Genomic DNA, 27,059 nt, shown 5'->3' on the forward strand with positions numbered 1-27,059 from the left:
AATAAATACATGCAAATATGCTCAACATCACTCATTATCAGAGAAATGCAAATCAAAACCCACAGTGAGGTACCATCTCATGCTGGTCAGAATGGCTGCATCAAAAAGTCTACAAACAATAGACTGGAGGGTGTGGAGAAACAGGAACCCTCTTATACTGCTGGTGGGAATGCAAACTAGTACAGCCACTATGGAGAACAGTGTGGAGATTCCTTAAACAACTGGAAATATGACCCAGCAATCCCACTGCTGGGCATACACACTGAGGAAACCAGAATTGAAAGAGACACATGTACCCCGATGTTCACTGCAGCACTGTTTGCAATAGCAAGGACATGGAAGTAACCTAGATGTCCATCAGCAGACAAAGGGATAAGAAAGTTGTGGTACATATACACAATGGAATATTACTCAGCTATTAAAAAGAATGATTTCATTAAGTTCTAATGAGATGGATGAAACTGGAGCCTATTATACACAGTGAAGTAAGTCAGAAAGAAAAACGCCAATACAGTATATATGGAATTTAGAAAGGTGGTAATGATGATGCTATATGCAAGACAGCAAAAGACATACATGTAAAGAACAGACTTTTGGACTCTGTGGGAGAAGGTGAGGGTGGGATGATTTGAGAGACTAGAATTGAAACATGTATATTACCATATGTGAAATAGATGATCAGTCCAACTTTGATGCATGAAGCAGGGCACTCAAAGTCAGTGCCCTGGGACAACCCAGAGAGATGCGATGGGGAGGGATTGGGGTCAGGACGTGGGGGACACATGTGCACGTGTGGCTGATTCATGTCAATGTACGGCCAAAACCACCACAATATTGTAAAGTAATTAGCTTCTAATTAAAATAAATAAATTAATAAAAAAAATAAAATATAAATATTTAAATTTTGAAATTCTTCTCTAAAAACATTTGAACAACATTTTTCACATTTGGATATATAATATTTTCCTTATTTTTAAAAGTTCTACTATTTTCTAATTCCATTTTTATATCTTATTTGATTAATGAATTATATACAATTTATAAAAATTATATAAAAATTTTGAATGACCAAATACATGATTTTAAACTATTTATTTCCAAGTTAATTTAATTTTGATAAGAGGATATCATTTATATGGTGGCACAATTTTGTTGTGTTTTATTGAGACTTGGTTTAAAGTTCAGTGGGTAATAAATATTAAAAAAAATGGTGAAGGAGTTGTAAAGAAATTTTTTCCAAAGAAGCTATACAAATTACCAATAAGCACACAAAAAGATGCTTATAATCTTTAATAATTAAGTAAATGTGAATCAAAATTGTAATGAGATACACTTCATACCTACTGGAATAAACATAATTCAAACAAAACAGAAAACAAGGGTGTGTACACTGTTACTGGGAACAGGAAATGGTGCAGCCACTGTGGAAAACAGTTGTGCAGTTCCTCAGAAAGCTAAACTTAAAATTATTTTACGATCCAGCAAATATACTCCTACCCAAACAATTGAAGACAGAGATTTAAACAGATATCCTATACCATGTTCAGTGTTGAATTATTCACAGTAGCTAAAAGTGGAAACAATCTAAATGTCCATAAGCAGATGAATGGATAAACAAAATGTGGTATGCACATACAATAATACATTCAGTTCAGTTCAGTCACTCAGTCGTGTCCAACTGTTTGTGACCCCATGAGCCGTAGCATGCCAGGCCTCCCTGTCCATCACCAACTCCCGGAGTTTCCCCAAACTCATGTCCATTGAGTCGGTGATGCTATCCAACCATCTTATCCTCTGTCGTCCCCTTCTCCTGCCCTCAATCTTTCCCAGCATCAGGTTCTTTTCAAATGAGTCAGCTCTTTGCATCAGGTGGCCAAAGTATTGGAGTTTCAGCTTCAACATCAGTCCTTCCAATGAACACCCAGGACTGATCTCCTTTAGGATGGGATGGACTGGTTGGTTGGATCTCCTTGCAGTCCAAGGGACTCTCAAGAGTCTTCTCCAACACCACAGTTCATAAAAAGAAACAAAATTCTGACATATGCTAAACTGTGGGTGAACCCTGAAAATATTATGATGCTAAGTGAAACAGCATAATTCCACTTACATGAAACAGGCCAGGTGCAAAAGGACAAATACATAATTCCACTTACATGAAACATAATAGCCAAACTCACAGAGACAGAAAGTAAGTGAGAGGTTACCAGGGGCTGGATGGAGGCAGGAACGGGAGTTACTTCCTAACAAGTGTCTTTTCAGGGTGATGAAAGTTGTGGATATAGATGTAGTGATGATTGCACAACACTGTGAATGCAGTTGACCCCATGGACTGCAGCATGCCAGGCTTCCCTGTCCATCACCAACTCCTGGAGCTTGCTCAAACTCAAGTCCATCAAGTTGGTGATGCCATCCAACCATCTCATCCTCTGCTGTCCCCTTCCCCTTCTGCCTTCAATCTTTTCCAGCATCAGGGTCTTTTCCAGTGAGTCAGTTCTTCGTATCTGGTGGCCAAAGTATTGGAGTTTCAGCTTCAGCAGCAGTCCTTCCAATGAATATTCAGGGCTGATTTCCTTTAGGATTGACTGGTTTGATCTCCTTGCATCATAACTGTTTAAAAAAATTTACTTTGGAAGTTTCAGCCAATGCAATAAGATATGGATGGGTTATAATAAAAGCTATGTATGTTGGGAAAAAAGAATAAACTGATGTTTTATAAAATATACATTGAACACCCAAAAACCCAGCTAAAACATTAATTATTTATAACACAAAGCATATTTTTTTCCTGCTATACTCTGATGAATTTGGTGTATAATATTATGTTGCCAAATACTGTTATTTGGTTGAGACAAAGCTATCACTTTCCTTTTACACAAAATTTAGTTAAGATAAACTGAGCAGTATGTTAACTCACCAAATTAATCTTTACACATTGGTTAGTATATTTAGATATTCTCTCATGACTGTCTAAGAAGTTATTTCTATACTTAGTAATGTTCTCACTTCATTTACTTTAACATGGGAACACGAAATCATTAACATCTTTTTCTTACAAAAGAAAAAATCTTTTTACCTTGAAATTCTCTTGCTTCTTTGTAAGTTTGTTTTTCAATCTTAGTTTGTAAATTCTCTTCTATAATATCAGCCTTAATCACAAAAGTTAAAACAGGTAATTACAAATTATACATCATAGAACTCTAATTACCTTCTTCTATATCTACAATGTCATTACAGAAACTTTTTATCTCTCATTATTTCTTAAATGTATCAAACTTAAAAATGAGAACAATTAATGGATCTGAGGGACATTTGGGAACACTTTTAATAGTGTGGAAGGACCTTTCCCAAGCAAAATTGTGAATCTTCTTCATAAATAATTCCAAACAGATCAAGTTAATATTTTAAAATTATGATTCTAGTTTAGATTTATATTTTCACCTAATTTAATCTCTAGGCAAACTCAAATGGCTTTAAAAATTATTTTTATAATGCCACTTAATAGCTTGTATGATAAAAAATATTGTGAATGTTAAATGTCACTTATATATATATGAATATATGTCAAATATCATTATCATCTTTCTTTTTTCCAGAATTTTAACTAAGAATTTCCTGAACAGTTTTTTAGCAAAGGCAATTCTAGTAATTTTCTAAGACATGTTTAAGGTATATAAAATTATTTCAAAACAACTATGCTCTCACAACTATCTTAATATACAAAAATTTTTATAGATGAACATGAAATAATTTCTGTTTCAGAAATCACATATCTTTCAATTTATCATTAAAATTATAATTCTAGCCACAAATTCTTTGTTGGTACAGATTAGAACTTTTACATTAAAATACTGATCCCCAAATATCCCTTTAAAATTCTAAATATATAACATGTTTTATCACAGTTACGGAGTTTCGGATCAATATATACACATTGCTATATTTAAAATGGGCAACCACAAGGACCTACTGTATAGCACATAGAACTCTGCTCAATGTTATGTGGCAGCTGGGATGGGATAGGGGTTTGGAGGAGAATGGACACATGTATATGTATGGCAGAGTCCCTCTACTGTCCACCGGAAACTATCATGACATTGTTAATTGGCTGTACTCCAAAACAAAATAAATTAAAAAAATAATGAATCAAATGGCAAATTTAAAATTCCATTTAAATAAGAAAATATTGATGTTTTAAATTAACATTGATTGAAAATATTGAAGAAGTATAGCAATTAAAATAAAAAGGTTTCAATTTATTATGCTGTACATTACCACCTTTGAGATGTCAGTACCCAGCATCCTTCTTTTAACAGAGGGTGAGATAAATGATGCTGCAGACATTTCATTCCCTTGAAGCAATTTTCCAACAGACTGTGCATCTTTAATTTCTTCATGCCATAACATTGTTGTGAATGTTTTATCATAGTTCTTTGATGAAAGTATATGGGACAGATCTTCATCAGTTAAACCTTCACTTGGAGTCTTTAAAAAAGGTGATCCATCTTGAGACTTGAGGATCTGTGAAAGATCTGAAATAGCAGGGCTAGCTCTTTCCTTCTCTGAGCTTTAGAATTACAAAACATCTGGTATTAGATTATATGAACAACACTTTTTATTTTTAACTAAAGAATCATTTGCATAATCTATAAGGATATTAAGTGGGCAATTACAATTATTCACTAATTAATAGTAATACAAATGTAAAATTGATGCTAGATAACAAGCTAAGGATAATATATCTCATGGATTTTAAAATACAGACAAAGAGTCTCAAATTGGCCAAGACAGCAGAGTGGGAACACCCTGAGCCCACCTCCTCTAATGGGCATACCAAAATTACAACCATTTGCAGAGCAACTATTAATAAGAAAAACTGGATGATTAGCAGAAAAGATCTCACAACAAGATAGGGAGAAGAAGTGGAGTCACACTATAGTCAAGATCCACAGCCCCAAGTGAGTAACCCACAAAGGGAGGATGATTACAATTGCAGAGGTTATCCCCAAGGAGCAAGAAGTCCAAGTCCCACACTGGGGTCGCCAGCCCAGGAATCCTACACCAACACAAGCACCTAGAACATTTGGCTTTGAAGGTCAATGGGACTTACTTTCAGGAAAGTCAGAATGTCATGGGAAATAGAGACTCTCTTCTAAGAAAACACACACATAATCTCACACACTCTAAGAGTCATAGCAGAATCAGTCATTTAAAAGGAGACTGGATTACACCCACCTTCTGCTCTTGGAGAGCCTACCAGAGAGGCAGAAGGCAACTGGAGCTCACCATGGGGACACAGACACTGGTGGCAGGCAATTTCAAAAGTTCTTTCTAACACATGGTCACCGGCAAATCAAGCTCCACTCTGGAATACTCCCTCTAGCTTATTGGGACTCAGCCCCGCCCAGTCTGTCAGAACCAGAACTGGGACCCCTCAGGCCAAGCAACTAGCCAGGAAGGACTTACTCAGTAGCTGCCTTCAGAGGACCTGAGCCCACAGTCACCCTGCGACACAGCCCTATCTACCAGCAGTCAGACACCAGCCCCAGGACCACTGTGGCCTGCAGCCTGCCATGGTAGGACCCAGCCCACTCACCAGCAGGCCAATACCAAGTATTTAAACACTTTGGGCCCCTCAGCCAGCTGCCCAGGGATTTGGCCACACCCCTAACCAGGCTGGAACAAACTTCAGATAACCACTGATCCCGCAGCCAGCTGTATCATGAACCAGCCCAACATCAAACCTCCTAATACTGCATTACAGAAATCTCAGAAGAAGTGAGAGAAAGGGAGAAGAGGACATATCTGAAGTTAAAATAGCTGAAAAACTCCCATAGCCTGGGAAAGGAAATGGTATCAAGGTCCAGGAAGCACTGAGAGTTTCAAATACAATCATCCCAAAGACAACCACACTAAGACACACCATAATTAAAATGAGAAAATTTTAGATAAAGAGAGAACAATAAAACAAGGGAAAGCAACAAGTTAGGTAAAAGAGAACTCCTATAAGGCCAGGCTATCAGCTAACTTTGCAGCAGAAACTCTATAGGCCAGAGGGGAGTGGCATGATGTATTTTAAATGATGAAAGGGAAAACCTACAATAAGAAATGCTCTACCCCATAATGCTTTCATTCAGATTTGATGGCAAGATAAAAAATTATACAACCAAGCAAAAGCAAAGAGTTCAGCATTACCAAGCCAGCATTACAAGAAATGTTAAGGGAACTTCCCAAGTGAAAAGAAAAGGCAAAAACTAGAAACATAAAAGGCACAAAAGTGAAAAGTTCATTGTTAAAAGCAAATATACAGTAAAGGTAGTAAATCAACCACATACAAAGTTAGTAGGAAGATTAAAAGACTAAACTAGTAAACTTTTCTATATTCACAATAAGCAGTTAAGAGACACAAAAAGATCTAAAAGACAATGTCAAAAACCGTAATCATGGCGGGGGCGGGAGGGCGGGTGTGGTGGAGAGAAGTGAAAACACAGGGTTGTTAAAATGTCTGAAATGCAGAAATCAGCAATTGAAAATAATCACATGTATATTGAGAGATTCCTACACATAAAACTGATGGTAACCACAAACCAAAAATCTACTCTAGATACACACAAACAAAAGAATCCAAACATGACACTAAAGGCAGTCGTCAAAACACAAGAGAATGAAAGAAAGGGGAAAAAAGGCCTATAAAACCAATTCTAAAACAATTAATAAAATGGCAATTAGAACATACCAATCGAAACCACATTGAATGTAAATAGAATAAATGACCCAATCAAGACACAGAGTGACTGAACGGATACAAAACAAGATACACACACACACACACAAACACACACACATACACACACACTGCCTACAAGAGACTCACTTCAGACCTAAGACATCCAACCATCTAAAAGTGAGGTGATATAAAAAGATGTCTCAGGCAAATGAAAATCAAAAGAAACCTGGCATAGCAATACTTATAAAAAAGTATATAGATTTAAAACAAAGACTATTATAAGAAACAAAGAAAGGAATTAAACAACAAAAAAGGGATCAATACAAGAACATAAAACTTTATATATGCACCCACTGTGAGTGAGTGAGTGAAGTTGCTTAGTCATGTCCGACTCTTTGCAACCTCATGGACTGTAGCCTACTAGGCTCCTCCCTCCGTGAGATTCTCCAGGCAAGAATACTACTGTAGGAACACCTAAATGCATAAAACAAATATTAATAATACATAAAGAGAAACTGGCAGTAACACAAAAATAGTAGGGGACTTTAACACCCCACTCACATCAAAAGGACAGATGACCCAGACAGAAAATCAATAAAGAAACACTAACTTAAATCACACATTAAACCACATGGATTATGTATATACATGGAACAGTTCATACAAAGTCAGCAGAATACATATTCTTTCAACTGCACATGGAATATTCTGTAGGAAAGATCTCATGTGAGGCCACAAAAGAAATCTCAGCAAATTCAAGAAAGCTGAAATTATATCAACCATCTTTTCTGATTGCAACACTATGAACTAGATCAACTACAAGAAAAAAAACTGCAAAAAAAAAAAAACACAAACATGTGGAAGTTAAACAATATGCTACTAAACAACCAATGAATTACTGAAGAAATCAAAGAGGAAATAAATACCTAGAGACAAAAGACAACAACATGACAATCTAAAACCTGTGGGATGTAGCAAAAGCAGCTCTAAGAGGGAAGGTAACAGCAATACATACTTACCTCAGGAAAGAAGAAAAACATCAAATAAACAACCTAATCTTATACCTAAATGAGCTACAGAAAAAAACAAACAAATAAAACCCATAGTCAGAGGAAAGAAATCATAAAGATTAGAGTAGAAGTAAATAAAATAGAAATTTAAAAAAAGATCAATGAAGCTAAAGGCTGGTTATTTGAAAAGATAAGCAAAATGAATAAACCTTTAGCCAGACTCACCAAGAAAAAAAGGAAGTATCCAAATCAATAAAATCCCAAATGAAGAAGAAGTTACAACCAACATCACAAAAATAAAAAGAATCATAAGAGACTACTTGCTACTGTTCTTTAGTGTTCAGTTGTGTCCAACCCTTTTGCGATCCCATGGACTGTAGTCCGCCAGGGTCCACTTTCCATGGGATTCTCCAGGCAAGAATACTGGAGAGGCTTGCCATTTCCTACAGCAGGGAATCTTCCCAACCCAGGGATCGAATCTGCCTCTCCTGCAGAGCCTGCATTGGCAGGTAGATTCTTTACCACTTCGGGAATGGACAACCTAGCTTTTCAGGACAAATTCTTGGAAAGGTACAATCTCCTAAACTTAAACCAGGAAGAAAGAGAAATATGAACAGACCAACTCCCAGTACTGAAACTGAATCAATAATTTTAAAACTCACAACAAACAAAAATCCAGCTTCAGAGACTTCACAGGTGAATTCTACCAAACACTTAAAAACTTAACCTTTATGCTTTTAAAACTATTCCAAAAAATTGCAGAGGAAGGAAGACTTCCAAATTCATGGTATGAGGCAGCATCAACCTGACATCAAAACAAGACAGTTCAGTTCAGTTCAGTTGCTCAGTCATGTCCGACTCTTTGCAACCCCATGAATCGCAGCACGCCAGACCTCCCTGTCCATCACCATCTCCCGGAGTTTACTCAAACTCATGCCCATTGAGTCGGTGACACCATCCAGCCATCTCATCATCTGTCATCCCCTTCTCCTCCTGCCCTCAACCCCTCCCAGCATCAGGGTCTTTTCCAATGAGTCAACTCTTTGCATGAGGTGGCCAAAGTACTGGAGTTTCAGCTTCAGCATCAGTCCTTCCCAATGAACACCCAGGACTGGTCTCCTTAGGATGGACTGGTTGGATCTCCTTGCAGCCCAACGGACTCTCAAGAGTCTTCTCCAACACCACAGTTCAAAAGCATCAATTCTTTAGCACTCAGCTTTCTTCACAGTCCAACTCTCACATCCATACATGACCACTGGAAAAACTATAGCCTTGACCAGACAGACCTTTGCTGGCAAAGTAATGTCTCTGCTTTTTAATATGCTGTCTAGGTTGGTCATCACTTTCCTTCCAAGGAGTAAGTGTCTTTTAATTTCATGGCTGCAATCACCATCTGCAATGATTTTGGAGCCCCCCAAAATAAAGTCAGCCACTCTTTCCACTGTTTCCCCATCTATTTGCCATGAAGTGATGGGACCAGATGCCATGATCTTAGTTTTCTGAATGTTGAGCTTTAAGCCAACTTTTTCACTCTCCTCTTTCACATTCATCAAGAGGCTTTTTAGTTCCTCTTCACTTTCTGCCATAAGGGTGGTGTCATCTGCACATCTGAGGTTGTTAATATTTCTCCCAGCAATCTTGATTCCAGCTTGTGCTTCTTCCAGCCCAGAGTTTCTCATGAGGTACTCTGCATATAAGTTAAATAAGCAGGGTGACAATATACAGCCTTGACGTACCCCTTTTCCTATTTGGAACCAGTCTGTTGTTCCATGTCCAGTTCTAACTGGACAAAGATACCACAAAAAAGGAAAGTTACAGGCCAAAATCACTAACGAATATAGATGGAAAAATCCTCAATACTAGTGAATTATATTCAACAATACATTAATACATGATTAAGTGGGATTTATCAGAGGAATCTAGCTTAAAACTCAACATTCAAAAAACTAAGATCATGTCATCTGGTCCCATCACTTCATGGCAAATAGATGGAGAAACAATGGAAACAGTGACAGACTTTATTTTGGGGGGCTTCAAAAAATTTGGGGGCTCCAAAAATCACCACAGATGGTGACTGCAGAAATTAAAAGACGCTTGCTTCTTGGAAATAAAGCTATGACCAACCTAGATAGCATATTAAAAAGCAGAGACATTATTTTGCCAACAAAGGTCTGTCTAGTCAAAGAGATGGTTTTTCCAATAGTCATGTATGGATGTGAGTGTTGGACTATAAAGAAAACTGAGTGCAGAGGAATTGATGCTTTTGAACTATGGTGATGGAGAAGACTCTTGAGAGTCCCTTGGACTGTGAGGAGATCCAGCCAGTCCATCCTAAAGGAAATTAGTCCTGAATATTCATTGGAAGGACTGATGCTGAAGCTGAAACTCCAGTACTCTGGCCACTTGATGCAAACAACTGACTCATGTGAAGAAACCCTGATGCTGGGAACGATTGAAGGCGGGAGGAGAAGGGGATGACAGAGGACAAGATGGTTGGATGTCATCACCGACTTGGACATGAGTTTGGGTAAACTCCAGGAGTTGGTGATGGACAGGGAATCCTGGTGTGCTGCAATCCATGGGGTCTCAAAGAGTCTGACACAACTGAGCAAACTGAACTGATACTGATCACACAAATCCAATGATTTTTCATTATCTGCAAATCAGTGTGATATGTAACACATTAAAAAATTTAAGAATAAAAACCATATGATTATCTCAATAGATGCCTTTGATGAAATTCAACATCCATTTATGATTAAGTAACTCTCCGGAAAGCGAGCTTAGAGGGAACATACCTCAACATAATAAAGGCTATATATGACAACCTTAGCTAGCATTATATTCAACAGAGAAGATGAAAGTATTTTCTCTAGTATCAGGCAAAGAATAAGGATGCCCACTCTTGCCATTTTTGTTCAACACACTCTGGGAAGTCCTGAACACAGCAATCAGAAAAGAAAAAGAAATTTAAAAAAATCCAAATTGGAGAGAACAAGATGGTGGAGGAGTAGGTGGATGTGTAGTACATCTCTCTTCACAGATACATCAGGAATACACCTTCAGACACAGAAGTGCATGCAAAAAACCAGCTGAGAGTGGACAGGAGTACCTGACCAGAGGAAAAGAAGATACAGAACCATGCAAAACTTGGTAAGATGAAGGAACTATGGGGAAAAACAGGAGTGTTAGTAGGACTGGACCTGAACTCGGCAGGTGAGGGAACTAAAGCAGGGGTCCGATCCCCCCATCGGGGCAACTGAGTCAGAGGAGAAACATTTCAGGTTGGGAGTGAAACAGCTCATTTGTGGCAACCTAAATGGAATGAGAATCAGACAGTCCTTGCTGCAGCCATACATCTCAGACAAGAATGCAGGTCCCCTGGAAGGTGCAGCAGCTGGAAGCTGGAGTTTGGGGATTGTGGAGCAATCCCAGAGTGAGGGCTGCTGTTGACTGTGGAGAGATGATCGAGGGGATGTGAGGAAGGAGACTGGTGGGAAATGCCTGTGGAGGAAAGCCGGGCAGCCATGGAGGCAAGGAGATACTGCTGAGTCACATGTAGGGGGTGGATTCATCGCCCTAGCCTCTCTTCCCACATGCCAGCATTGGCAGCTGAACAAGAGAGAGGCTGGCCCATCAAACACCTCAGGCACTGAATTACAAAGTAGGACCCCACCCAGGGTGCTCCTTTAAGTGACTGGTACACCGAACTACAAAGTAGGACTTCACCCAGGGTGCCCCTTTAAGTGCCTGATGCACTGATCTACAGAGTAGGACCCCAGCCAGTGGGGGGGGGGGGGGCCTCTATGTGCCTGAAGCGCTGAAAAACAGAGAAGGACCCCAGGCAAGGAAGCCCTCTAGGTGCCTGAACAGGCAGAGCTATGGAGAAAGACTGGCCAAAGAGGCCTTCTGATGGCCAGCTCCAAGGGGCTAGAAAAAAGACTCTAATAGGGCCATAACTTCTGCAGTGGAGGCAGTCCATGTCCCTGAACACTTGGAGCCACCAGGGTCCCTGCAAGCCAAGCAGCTGCGCCACCTTCATGTTAAACTCTCATTGAGGCATAGCTGCCACAGGCAAAAAAAAGTCTTACATCTATGCGCGCAGGATCACTTTCGTAGTGTCAGACTCCTTGCAACCCTGTAGACTGTGGCCTGCCAGGCTTTTCTGTCTGGGAGGGGTTTCTCCAGGCAAGAATACTGGAGCGTATTGGCCAATACTGGTTGCCATACCCTTCTAGAGCACTATATTTCCTGCTGCCCTAGACACCAACTCCCCTGAGTACCTGGTGCTGCAAGAACCACTGCAACCCAAGCAGCTGTATCACCTCCATACCTGGGCCTCAGAGGGGCAAACCCAAGTCCTCCAAGGCAGCCTCAGGAGCAAACCCCAGTGGACGATCCACATGCAGAGGTGGAAATAAACCAAAATTGAAACCCAGGGGCAGTGTGGCTAAGGAAGAAGACCCAAAACCTTCCTACCAGCTGTACAAGATGAAGATTAAATCCACACAATCAACTAGGAAGACTCTGTGTCTATGGAATATATAAAAGGTCATTGAGAGCTTCCAAAAAAGAAAATGCACTACTTCTGATAGCTGTGGACACTGGAGGCAAGAACACACAGGAGGAGGACCAGATTAGAACCTGAGCTGCCCCCACAGCAGGTCCAGAGACCAGCACAGTGTTGGAGGGCCTCCTAGGGTAGTGAGGTGGATGGTGACTCCCAGCGAGGGAAAGGACTCTGACAGCAGTGACTCAAGAAAAACATTTATTACTATGTTTTGACTTGTTCTGTAGATTCTTTTGGATTTTTTTCTTTTTTCCTTTTTTGTCCCCCTCTGTTGTAGTTGTCGATTTTCTAAGTACTATGAATTCTAATTAAGCTTTTGAGCATTTTTTTTTTTTCTCAGTCACATTTTTTATTCTTGTTATAAACCTCTGCCTCAACATTGGGCTTTTGCAATTCTGTGGAGTTTCCCTTTTTTTTCCTCTCTTTTTTTAAATTTTTTAAACCTATTATTTTCTACATTTATTCCTTTGTTTGCTTTTCCTACTGTTCTTTTCCCCTTGCACTTAATCACTAATGTATATAAATCTTATTCATCTACCTCTATTTAACTTTGCATATCTATTCTTTCTTTCCTTTCCTCTCAACATATTTCTTAGTTGTGTTTTCACTGTTTTATTCCCCACTTGGCACCTTGCTTTAACTTTGTTTTCCAGTTTGTGCTTTAGTTAGTTTTGCTCTTAACTGGTAAATATAATTTTTGATTTCTTTTGTTCGCAAGGTCAGTCTACTGTACATTATTTTTGTTGGACTGTTTTGACTTTGCTCATGGGTATATATGTGTATATGCCATTATTTTAATTGTTATTTGCCTGATTTTGTAACTGCCATGTGTCTGGGGTTCATCTTTGGCTTCTCGTTTTTGGATATTTGCTTTAATCTCACTTAATGCCATAACAAACCACTTGTGGAATCTTCGTTCCTAACCAGAGATCAAGCTCTGAGCCTTTGGAGTGGGAGCACTGACTTCAAGACCCTAGACTACCAGAGAACTAACCCTAGGGAGTATCCAATAGTGAGAACTCAAAGGAAATCACTTGAATACAAGACCTGGCATCACCCAACCACCAGTAACACCCTTTCCAGGATGCCTCATCTAAACTAGAAACAAAACAAAAATACAAACCCGATTATCAGAAGACAGGAATACCACCTCACTCAGCCTTGCCCATCAGAGGAAAAACAAACAAACAAACAAAAACTCAGCACAAACCTCACCCTATATGAAGCTTCCAAATCACTGGACCAACCTTACGAGGGCAGAAACTAAAAGGAAGAAAGACTTCAACCTTGAAGGCTGGGAAAAGGAGACCTCAAACACAGTAAGTTAAAAAAAAAAAAAAAAAGAAAGAAAAGGCAGAGAAATATTACACAAATGAAAGAACAAACTAGAAACATAGAAGTCCAAATAAATGAAGCGGAAATAGGCAAACCACCTGAAAAAGAATTCAGAATAATGATAGTGAAGATGATCAAAAACCTTGAAAACAAAATGGAGAAAATGCAAGAATCAATTAACAAAGACCTAGAAGAATTAAAGAATAAACATACAGAGACATACAACACAATTATTGAAATTAAAAACACTCTAAATGGAATCAATAGCAGAATACCTGAAGCAGAAGAATGAATCAGTGAGCTGGAAGATAAAATGGTGGAAATAACTTCTGAAGAGCAGAATAAAATAAAAAGAATGAAAAGAACTGAGGAAAGTCTCAGACACCTCTGGGAAAATATGAAATGCACCAACATTCAAATTATAGGGGTCCCAGAAGAAGAAGAGAAAAAGAAAGGGTATGAGAAAATTTTTGAAGAGATTATAATTGAAAATTTCCCCCAACATGGAAAAGGAAATAGTCAATCAAGTCCAAGAGGCACAAAGAATCCCATTCAGGATAAACCCAAGAAGAAACACACCAAGACACATACTAATCAAATTAACAAAGACTAAACACAAAGAAGGAAATGGCAACCCACTCCAGTGTTCTTGCCTGGAGAATCCCAGGGTTGGGGTCACACAGAGTCGGACACGACTGAAGTGACTTAGCAGCAGCAGCAAACACAAAGAAAGTATATTAAAAGCAGCAAGGGAGAAGCAACAAATAACATACAAGGGAAATCCCATAGGCTTAACAGCTGATTTTTCAGTAGAAACTCTGCAAGCCAGCAGGGAATGGCAGGATATATTTAAAGTACCGAAAGGGAAAAATCTACTACCAAGATTACTGTACCAGCAAGGATCTAATTCAAAATTGATGGAGAAATAAAAAGCTTTTTCAGACAAGCAAAAGTTAAGAAAATTCAGTACCACCAAACCAGCTTTACAACAAATGTTACAGAGACTTATACAGTCAAGAAATACAAAAGAAGAAAAAAGATCTACAAAATGAACACCAAACAATTAAGAAAATGGCAACAGGAACATGTATATCAATAATTACTTTAAATGTAAATGGATTAAATGCTCCAACCAAAAGACACAGACTGGCTGAAGGGATACAAAAACAAGACCCATATATGCTGTCTACAAGAAACCCACTTCAGACTTCAAGACACATATAGACTGAAAGTGAGAGGATGGAAAACTATATTCCATGCAAATGGGAAGCAAAAGAAAGCTGGAGTAGCAATCCTCATATCAGACAAAGTAGACATGAAAATAAAGAAGACTACAAGAGTTAAGAAAGGACACTACATGATGATCAAGGGATCAATCCAAGAGGAAGACATAACATGTGTAAATATCTATACATCCAACATAGGAGCACCTCAATACATAAGACAAACACTAACAGATATAAAAGGAGAAATTGACAGTAACACAATAATAGGAGGAGACTTTAACACCCCACTCACACCGGTGGACAGATCATCTAAACACAATAAGGAAACACAGTCTCAAATGATACATTAGATGAGCTGGATCTCATCAATATCTTCAGGACATTCCATCCAAATTTAGAAGAATACATCTTCTTCTCAAGTACACATGGAATATTCTCCAGGATAGACCACATCTTGGGTCACAAATCAAACCTCAGCAAATTTAAGAAAACTGAAATTATATCAAGCATATTCTCTGACCACAACACTATGAGACTAGATATCCATTACAAGAAAAAAACTGTAAGAAACACAAACACACGGAGATTAAACAATACATTTCTAAATAACCAACAGGTTACTGAAGAAATCAAAAGGGAAATAAAAAATTTCTAGAAACAAATGACAATGAAAACACAACAACACAAAACCTATGGGATTCAGAAAAAGCTGCTAAGAGGGAAGTTTATAGCAATACAATCCTATCTCAAGAAACAAGAAAAACATCAAATTTACAACCTAACTTTACACCTAAAACAACTGGAAAAAGAACAAAAAACCCCAAAATTAGTAGAAAGAAATAAATTATAAAGATCCGAGTGGAAATAAATGAAAAAGAAATGAAAGAAACAATAGTAAAGATTAATAAAACTAAAAGTTGGCTCTTTGAGAAGATAAACAAAATTGACAACCTTTAACCAGATTAATCAAGAAAAAAAGAGAGAAGAATCAAATCAACAAAATTAGAAATGAAAAAGGAGAGGTTACAACAGACAATGCAGAAATACAAAGGATTATAAGAGACTATTATGAACAACTATATGGCAATAAAATAGATAACCTGGAAGAAATGGACAGGTTCTTAGAAAAGTTCAATCTTCCAAGACTGAACCAGGAAGAAATAGAATTTATGAACGACCCAATTACAAGCACTGAAATTGAAGCTGTGATCCAAAATCTCCCAAAAAACAAAATCCCAGGAACAAATGGCTTCATAGGAGAATTCTATCAAATATTTAGAGAAGAGCTAATACCTATTCTTCTAAAACTCTTTCAAAAAATCACAGAGGAAGGAACACTTTCAAAACTCATTCTAGGAGGCCACTACCCTCCCTGATACCAAAACCAGAGAAACACAAAAAAAGAAAACTACAGGCCAATATCCTTGATGAACATAGATACAAAAAATCCTGAACAAAATTTTAGCAAACAGAATTCAGCAACACATCAAAAAGCTCATACACCATTATCAAGTTGGGTTTATTTCAGAAATGCAAGGATTCTTCAATATATGCAAATAAATCAATGTGATACACCATATTAACAAACTGAAAGAAAAAACCATATGATAATCTCAATAGATGTAGAAAAAGGCTTGGACAAAATTCAGCACTGATTTATGATTAAAACTTCAAAAAACGGGCATAGAAGAACTTACCTCAACACAGGAAAGGCCATATATGATAAGCCTACAGCAAACATTATTCTCAGTGGTGAAAAACTGAAAGCATTCCCCCTAAGATCATGAACAAGGCAAGGGTGTCCACTTTCACCACTTTTATTCAACATAGTTCTGGAAGTCCTAGCTACAGCAATGAGAAAAGAAAAAGAAATAATAGGAACCCAGATTGGAAAAGAAGAAGTAAAACTCTCACTGCAAATGACATGATACTGTACATAGAAAGCCTAAAAATATTATCAGAAAATTCCTAGAGCTAATCAGTGAATTTAGAAAAGTTGGAGGATACAAAATCAATACACAGAAATCACTTGCATTTCTATATACTAACAATGAAAAATTAGAAAGAGAAATTAAGGAATAAATCCCATTTACCATTGTAGCAAAAAGAATTAAATATCTAGGAATAAATGTACCTAAGGAGACAAAAGAACTGTACAAAGAAAATTATAAGACACTAATGAAAGAAATCAAAGATGACATAAACAGATGGAGAGATTATTCCATGTTCTTGGGTTGGAAGAATCAGTATTGTGAAAATGACTATACTACCAATTGCAATCTACAGATTCAATGTGATCCCTATCAAATTATCAGTGGCATTTTTCACAGAACTAGAACAAAAAATTTCACAATTCATATGGAAACACAAGTGACCCCTGAATAGCCGAAGCAGTCTTGAGAAAGAAGAATGGAGCTGGAGGAATCAACCTGCCTGACTTCAGATTATACTACAAAGCTACAGTCATCAAGACAGTATGGAACTGGCACTTAAAAAAGAAATATAGACCAGTGGAACAAGACAGAAAGCCCAGAAATAAATCCATGCATCTATGGGTACCTTATTTTTGACAAAGGAGGCAGAAATGGGACAAAGACAGCCTCTTCAATAAATGGTGCTGGGAAAACTGGACAGCCACATGTAAAAGAATGAAATTAAAACACTTCCTAACACCATACATAAAGATAAACACAAAATGGATTAAACACCTAAATGTAAGACCAGAAACTAGGAAACTCTTAGAAGAAAACAGAGGCATAACACTTGATGACAAGTGTTTGATAAAAAAGCAAGATCCTCTATCATCCACCTCTTAAGAGTAATGGAAATAAAAACATAAGTAAACAAGTGGGACTTGATTAAACTTAAAAAGATTTTGCACAGCAAAGGAAACTATAAGCAAGGTGAAAAGACAACCCTCAGAATAGGAGAAAATAATAGCAAATGAAACAACTGACAAAGGATTAATTTCCAAAATATACAAGCAGCTCATACAACTCAATGCCAGAACAAACAAAAAACCCAACCAAAAACATTTTTCCAAATAAGACATTACAGATGGCTAAAATACACATGAAAAGATGCTCAACATCACTCATTATTAGAGAAATGCAAATCACAACTACAATGAGATATCACCTCACACCGTTCAGAATGGCCATCATCAGAAAGTCTACAAACAATAAATGCTGGAGAGGGTGTGGAGAAACGTGAATGCTTTTGCACTGTTGCTGGGAATGTAAACTGATACAGCCACTATGGAAGACGGTATCAAGATTCCTTAAAAACTAGGAATAAAACCAACATGTGACCCAGCAATCCCACTCCTAAGTATATACCCTGAGGAAACCAGGGTTGAAAAAGACACGTGTATCCTATTGTTCATTGTGGCACTATTTACAATAGCTAGAACATAGAAGCAACCTAGATGTCCACTGACAGATAAAGAAGTTGTGGTACATACGCACAATGGAATATTACTCAGCCATAAAAAGGAATGCAATTGAGTCAGTTCTGATGAGGTGGATGAACCTAAAACCTATTCTACAAAGTGAAGTGAGTCGAAAAAGAAAGATGAATATTGTATTCTAACGCATATATATGAAATCTAGAAAAATGGTACTGAAGAATATATTTACAAGGCAGCAATGGAGAAATGACCCAGATAGTCACGATGGTGTGATCACTCACCTAGAGCCAGACATCCTGGAATGGGAAGTCAAGTGGGCCTTAGGAAGCATCACTACGAACAAAGCTAGTGGAGGTGATGGAACTCTAGTTGAGCTATTTCAAATCCTAAAAGATGACGCTGTTAAAATGTTGCCTCGATATGGCAGCAAATTTGGAAAACTCAGCAGTGGCCACAGGACTGGAAAAGGTCTGTTTTCATTCCAATCCCAAAGAAGGCAATGCCAAAGAATGCTCAAACTACTGCACAACTGTACTCATCTCACACGCTAGTAAAGTAAAGCTCAAAATTCTCCAAGCCAGGCTTCAACAGTACGCGAACCTTGAACTTCCAGATGTTCAAGCTGGTTTTAGAAAAGGCAGAGGAACCAGAGATCAAATTGCCAACATCTGATGGATCATTGAAAAAGCAAGAGATTTCCAGAAAAACATCTATTTCTGCTTTATTGACTATGCCAAAGCCTTTGACTGTGTGGATCACAACAAACTGTGGAAAATTCTTCAAGAGATGGGCATACCAGACCACCTGACCTGTATCTTGAGAAACCTGTATGCAGGTCAGGAAGCAACAGTTAGAACTGAACATGGAACAACAGACTGGTTCCAAATAGGAAAAGGAGCACGCCAAGGCTGTATATTGTCACCCTGCTTGTTTAACTTATATGCAGAGTACATCATGAGAAATGCTAGGCTGGAGGAAGCACAAGCTGGAATCAAGATTGCCGGGAGAAATAGCAATAACCTCAGATATGCAGATGACACCACCCTTATGGCAGAAAGTGAGAATAAACTAGAGTCTCTTGATGAAAGTGAAAGAGAGTGAAAAAGTTGGCTTAAAGCCCAACATGCAGAAAACTAAGATCATGGCATCCGGTCCCATCACTTCATGGTAAATAGATGGGGAAACAGTGGAAACAGTGGCTGACTTTAATTTTGGGGGCTCCAAAATCATTGCAGATGGTGATTGCAGCCATGAAATTAAAAGACACTTACTCCTTGGAAGGAAAGTTATGACCAACCTAGACAGCATATTAAAAAGCAGAGACATTACTTTGCCAACAAAGGTCCGTCTGGTCAGGCTATGGTTTTTCCAGTGGTCATGTACGGATGTGAGAGTTGGACTGTGAAGAAAGCTGAGTGCCGAGAAATTGATGCTTTTGAACTGTGGTGTTGGAGAAGACTCTTGAGAGTCCATTGGACTGCAAGGAGATCCAACCAGTCCATCCTAAAGGAGATCAGTCCTGGGTGTTCATTGGAAGGACTGATGTTGAAGCTGAAACTCCAGTACTTTGGCCACCTCATGCAAAGAGTCGACTCATTGGAAAAGACCCTGATGCTGGGAGGGATTGGGGGCAGGAGGAGAAGGGGACGACAGAGGATGAGATGGCTGGATGGCATCACCGGCTTGATGGGCATGGGTTTGGGTAGACTCCGGGAGTTTGTGATGGACAGGGAGGCCTGGCGTGCTGCGATTCATGGGGTTGCAAAGAGGCGGACACGACTGAGCGACTGAACTGAAAATGGGTGACAGGAGTCAAAAGGTACAAACTTCTACTTTAAACAATTCCAAATGGTGTAAAGTACAGCACAGTGACCACAGTTAATAATACTGCATTGCATAGTTGAAAGTTGCTACTACAGCAAATCTTAAAAGTTCTTGTCACAAGAAAAAAATTCTGTAATTATGTACAATGTTATTAACTAGACTTATTGTGGTGATTCAGTCACAGTATATACAAAATACTAACTCATTAATTTTCAATACCTGAAAATATGTCAATTATATCTCACTAAAAATTTTTAAATATAAAACATAATTTTATATCTGACAAGTCTACCGTATCAACTATCCTGATGAAAAATGCAAATATTTGGATTACCAAAAACCCACAAAAATCAATACGCATTTAATTTAGATTTGAATTTAAGATGTTAATGAACTGATACATTCAAAAGGAACAATTAGAATTGTAAAAAAAAAAACCATAGAAAAATTTAAAAAATAATATACAAATGAAGTTAATATATTAAAAGGATACATTTCTTACTGCACATATTACTGTTTCTATTTTGGTTATTTCCTTACCTGTGGATGTGTAATTTTATCATTTGTTTTTTGTCCACCTGCATCTCCCACTACTGCTTTTCTTGTTTCATTTTCCAATGGTATATATTTTGAATCTTCACCTTTAACTTTTAATTTACCAGTACCCATTTCTGTGGTTGTCTTGGTCTTTGCCTCACTTGTAAGTAACTCCTTTTCTTGATTTAGGAAATAGGCAAGTTGCTGCTTAGCTCTTTCAGCTTCCTGTTTTTAAAAGAGTAACTGTCAAGTATCATTTCTGTGACATTTTCCTGCCAATATTATAATTTTCAGAAATCTTCATATATTCATGTCCACACTAACTCTCAATTTTATTTTTACAGAGTAAAAGAAAGCTAAATTAAACCACTGGTATAATACATAGTTTAACAGATCCATAATTAAAATTAAAAACTATGAAGGAATCTCTTCTACTTAAACAGCTATTTTTATACCCAAGAGGTTCTCCTGCCCACTGTTTAAGGTTCTAGTTATAATACAGGCACAATAAAAGTTAATAAAATGCATACATTATAGGTGATAGAATGTACCCAAGATAATTAAGATCTATAATATAAAATAGTAAATATGAAAAATAATTTATTTCTTCTAGAATTAAATCTTTCTTTAAAAGTCACTTTTAATAAATTTTAGTTTCATAAAATTACTTGTATAAAAGAATATATAAATCAATAAAAAACGTTCACAATCTCCCCACAAACAGAAAATGTACTGTTGACATATATACTTTTTAATTATTTCTAAATATGCTAATGCATATGTATATATGAATTTTTAATTTTTATCCAGATTGGATCATACTATACACACACGCATATATGCGCTTTTCATTAAATACTGTCACAGTATGTTCTCATTGGAGAAGGCAATGGCAACCCACTCCAGTTTTCTTGCCTGGAGAATCCCATGGACAGAGGAGCCTGGCGGGCTATAGTCCACGGGGTTGCAAGAATCAGATGTGACTTAGCGGCTAAAGAGAGAGAGAGATTCCCATGATGATAAATATGCATCCAAATTAGAACAGCTAACAGAAACAGTCGCTCAGTTCTGTTTTACTCTGTGACCCCATGCAGTCCATGGAATTCTCCAGGCTGGAATACTGGAGTGGGTAGCCTTTCCCATCTCCAGGGGATCTTCCCAACCCAGGGATTGAACCCTGGTCTCCCACAGTGCAGGCGAATTCTTTACCAGCTGAGCTACCAGGGAAGCCCTAGGTAATAAGTAAATTTTAATAATATATCTTAACTAATTTAGCAAATTGCTTATCAGTGGACACACTGGTAATTTAAAAACTTTTGCTATTAAAAATTTCCTATTCTACATACTTGTACAAACTTTGTACACCTTTTTATTATTTACAATAAATTTTTAGAAGTGGAATGGTTCACTGTAAAGACTCTGTTTTTCCAAGACTTTTGCTATATATTTTCTTCCAGAGAAGTATCAATCCATACTGACAATAGAAGTATATGAAAGACCTCCTCATCTCAACATAAGTCCACAAATATTAAATATTTCTGTTCCTTCAATTTTTTAAAAAAAATAGTAGGTAAAATATATCTGTATTGCTATTTTAATGTTTTTTATTACTGAGTCTTAGTTGCAGCACACAGGATCTTCATTGCCCTGTGCAGGATCTTTGAAGCATGTGGGCTCTTAGTTGCAGCCTGCAGGACCTAGTTCCCTAACCAGGGATTGAACCCAGGCCCCCTGCACTGGAAGCATGGAGGCTTAACCACTGAACCACCCTCTTGCTGTTATTTTTAAATTGCATTTACTTGGTAATTCGTACAGCTGAATATATTTGTATGTTTACTGGCAATGCATGTTTCTCAATTGACTTGCCTATGACCTTTGTCTATTGAGGAGGAAGACCATCCATATTTTCTGTAGATACATAAAAGACCTTGATATGGAACATTTTATAAAGATCTTCCATTTATCTTTAAATCTTACATTTTAACCACAAAAAGTTTTATTTTATATATTTATAGCCAAATATATACACATCTTCTTTTTGGTATAATGCTTAGAAAGCCCTGCTTTAGCCAAGACATGTAATTGTTATTCAGTACTTCTTCCAATTTATATATAGTTCACTTATTATGCCTAGATCTTAAATCAATTTGTAATTTGTTTCAGTATATTAAAACAAACTAGAAATCACAAGTTTTTCATAGTAGTTTACTTTTGTGACTTTTATCCTTTTATGAAAATTTTAATAAGCAAAACAACAAAATACAAAATTATCATATTCATTTGAATCTGTTTCTGGACTTTTCATTCAGTACCAAATCTAGAACCACACTGCTTAGTAATATATTTTTATGCCTTATATTAATTTTTGATGAGCAAATCATAATTGTTCTTCTGTAAAATAACCAGTTTCTTATCTCAATATATCTTATAATTCTGCAAAGCTCAAAAAGACTCCACCTATATCTAGAAATAAATTGCTTTAAGTGTGTATATCAGTTCTCTCTCTAGCTTACTATTTTGGAGAAAATAAACATCAAATTTTATCAATATATTTCTACTACATTAAATGGAAATACTATAAGCTGGCAAAACAATACAATATATAGATTCTTGGTTTACAAATTAAAAATTATTCATTTAAAAAGTTGTTTAAGGATATTTTCTTCAATTTTTCACAATACGAAGGAACATGACATCTTTTACCTGTAAAGCTTGTTTCAGTTGTTCCCGAAGAACTTTGTTCTCAATTTCCAGAGCATGTGCTACTTTCTAGGATGTAATATGGGGTGGGGGAGAAAAGTATTCATTTGTTTTTTTTTTTTAACTAATTTATTGTCATAATTATTATCTTTCTAAAACCCATAGATAGCCAAGATGATGACTTGAGCACAAACATTTACTACATACTTCTTAGGCACAATGACAGATAACTTACAGCTCAGCTGGTGAACAATCTGCCTGCAATGCAGCAGACCCCGGTTCAATTCCTGGGTTGGGAAGATCTGGAGAAGGGCTAGGCTACCCACTCCAGTATTCTTGGGCTTCCTTGGTGGCTCAGCTGATAAAAGAATCCGCCTGCAATGTGGGAGACCTGGGCTCAAATCCCTGGCCCTGGGATGGGAAGATCCCCTGGAGGAGGGAATGGCTACCCACTCCAGTATTCTGGCCTGGAGAATTCCATAGATTGTTTAGTCCATGGGGGTCACAAAGAGTTGGACAGCGACTTTCACTGTCACTTTCCTAAGAATATAGCAGAATCCAGAGCTTCAGCAACATGACATTCCCAACGTCCAAGGTACAATTAAGAGTAATTCGAATTTGAAGAAACAGGAAAATGAGACTTACTCTTAAAAGAAAATCTACAGGAAAGGTGATTGAAGATGGGGCATAGCAAGAACCTCCTCCCATGGATCAACAAATATACACCTGCAAAGAGATTAACTCCCTGTGAAAAGAACCTTAGAACTAGTCAAACATGCTCCACAACAAAGAATAAAAAGGACTACATCAAGACAGGTAGTAAAGGAAAAGAAACACTCTCACTAAAAACCATACCCCCAGCATGATGGCACACAACAGAGAGAGATCTCACCAGACAGGCACTTTTGCCAGGGGAGCAAAGGGCTGGTGCCCACGTCAGGAACCCTGGCTCCTGGATCTACACCAGAGAGAGGAAGCCCTGAAATGCCTGGCTTTGAAAAGCAATAGGGCTGACATCCAGTGGTCCCAAAGTGCTACAGAAAACTCAGACTCCCTCTTAAACATGGGCTTACATGTGCTCAACTAAACTATGACAAAAGAAGCAAGAATATACAATGAGGAAAAAAGAGCCTATTCAGTAATTGGTATTTGGAATACTGGAATACAGTGGAACTGGACTACCTTTTACATCATATACAAAAATAATCTCAAATAAGTTAAAGGCTTAAATATAAGACCTGAAACCATGAAACATCTTGAAGAAAACACAGGCAGTTAGCTCTCTGAAATAGGTCTTAGCCATATTTTTTGTAAATGACTCCTCAACAAAAGGAAACAAAAGTAAAAATAAATGGAACTACATCAAACTAAAAAGTTTTCATGTCAAAGTATCAGCAAAACAATACAGTTATCTAGTAAATGGGAGACGATATCTGCAAATGATATATCCAATAAGGGATAAATATCCGAAATATAAAAGGAATTATACTAGTCAACATCAAAAGATCAAACCTAGAGGGGCGGGATCGGGAGGGAGACGGGAGGGAGGTTCAATAGGGAGGGGATATATGTGTATTTATGACTGATTCATGTTGAGGTTTGACAGAAAACAACAAAATTCTGTAAAGCAATTATCCTTCAGTTAAAAAATAAATGAGTTAAAAAAAAAAAAAAACTGAGCAGAGTACCTAAACAGACATTCTTCCAAAGGAGACAAACAGACAACCAATACATAAAAAGATACTCAATATCACTAATAATCTGGGAAATATAAACCAAAACCACAGTGAGATACTCCCTTTTCCTGGTCAGAATCATGAGTATCAAAAAGAAAAGAAATAACAAGGGGAAGGATATGAGGAAAAGTGAATCCAAATACACTGTTGGTGGGAATGTAAATTGGTACAGCCATTGTGGAAAGTAGAATCGAGATTCCTCAAAAAATTAAAAATAGAATGGCCATATGATCCAGTAATTTCACTTCTATGTACTTACCACCTCCCCCCAAAAGCCACTAATTCAATAATATATGCACCTCTATGTTCACTGCAATCCCTGATATTTTGTTAAAGCAGTCTGAAGGGATTAAGACATGGCCCAAATAAACTAAAATGCCAGTTTAAAGACTTAATAACATGATGGAATTATAATTTTTTAAATACACAAAATGCTGTTCTATATAAAATCACCAGACAGATTTCTAAAATGGCCTCCAGGATCTCCATCCCTAAGGTTATGCTCTGTATAATCCACTCCTTTTGAGTGTGGATACCACCAAAGACTTGCTTTTAGCCAACAGATAATGCACAGTGATGAGATGCCACTTTATTAGACTGCACTATACAGTTGACCTTTCAACAAGATGGGTTTGAACCACATGAGTCCACTTATACAAGGATATTTTTCAATGAATATAGTACCCATATTTTCACTTTACAGATGTTTAACTAAATGTGGGGGAAGTTTATGTCTGGTTAGAGATCACAATATGTGGAATCAAAAGAACTAGGATTTGAGTCCTGATTCTATCCAAGTCATTTTACCTTTGTGCCTTTTGGTGAGTCATTTATCAATTCTTTTGTTTCTGAGGCAGAGATAGCAGTATGCAAATTTTCAACTGTGAGGAAGTGGGTGGTATCCCTAACCCCCATGTTGTTCAAGGATCAATTATATAGCTACCGTAAAAAGGTATCATTCACGATCATGTTATTCATGTTATATTACATAAGACTGTCTTAGCAAAAAAGAAGAAAGAGAGAAAGAGACTCAGCTGGGCTTTAAGAAGATATAAGATGCTATAATGTAAACTGTTTGTGGAGAAGGCCACTGGCTAAGTGCCCCAGTCCGACAACTACAAAGAACTTAAGTCTGCCACTTCCACTTGAGCTTGGAAGAGGACCCCCAAGTGACCAGAAAAAAAAAAAAAAGCCTAGCCAACACCATGATTGCAGTTTGGTGAGTCCTTGAGCACAGGATACAGCTAAGCTATGGTCAAACTTCTAAGCCATTCAAACCATGAAAACAATTTAATTATTTTAAGCTGCAAAATGTGAGGTAACTTGTTATGCAGGAATAGAAAACTAATACCATAAAGTTGTTCCTTTTATATTCAGTATCTCAAGAAGTACTCTCATTTTCTTCCCAATTTTATGTTATTTGATTCTTGAAACATGCAGGTATATACTTGTGGGACACTTAAGTCCAGTCACTCACTGGAAGAGAGTGACCAAATGGGTGACATGATGCTCTGATGGTTAAGAAGTTTTAACTTTCAGCAAAAGATAGTTTATCAAAGAGAAGATAAAATAAAGGGTTACTTGTATTCTTTTCAGAATACACATGGATCACATGAAAAAGAGTGAGCTATACTAACAATCTCCGAAATATTTTTCTATTCACCTCTTGCATCTCACACCTTTCTGAGATAGATGGGACAGCTATTATTTTACCCATTTTAGTGATGAAAGACAAAGTTCAAGTAGGTTAAAGGGACTTGCCCAATGTCACTTAACTAGTAAGTCTGTTCTGACTCATAATATGTGTTCTTTCCTCTGTGACATTGCCTATAATTGAGTGAATAACAGTAATTTTCATAACCTTGACAGTAAACATATCTGAATTTACCATTTGATTTTCTAAAACTTGCTGAAAAAAGTCAACCAACAGTAAAGAAGCATTATAAGAAGAAATTTAGTACACATGCACATACACAAACGCACATACA

The 27,059-nt window shown here is 37.4% G+C and overlaps 1 protein-coding gene across 1 annotated transcript in view; it reads right to left on the bottom strand.

The window, feature by feature from the left end:
* The window catches only part of CCDC7 (coiled-coil domain containing 7), a 124,314-nt gene that overhangs the window by 60,842 nt on the left and 36,413 nt on the right, over positions 1-27,059 (bottom strand). The window contains exons 15-18 of the mRNA XM_061125652.1: positions 23,339-23,404; positions 20,639-20,860; positions 4,273-4,518; positions 3,074-3,146 (exon numbers count right to left, since the gene is read on the bottom strand). Coding sequence (XP_060981635.1) covers positions 3,074-3,146; positions 4,273-4,518; positions 20,639-20,860; positions 23,339-23,404 — 607 coding nt within the window. The remainder of the gene's footprint in view (positions 1-3,073; positions 3,147-4,272; positions 4,519-20,638; positions 20,861-23,338; positions 23,405-27,059) is intronic.

This window comes from Dama dama, chromosome 23 (genome assembly GCF_033118175.1).
Source record: "Dama dama isolate Ldn47 chromosome 23, ASM3311817v1, whole genome shotgun sequence".
In the NCBI taxonomy this organism is placed as follows: domain Eukaryota; kingdom Metazoa; phylum Chordata; class Mammalia; order Artiodactyla; family Cervidae; genus Dama; species Dama dama.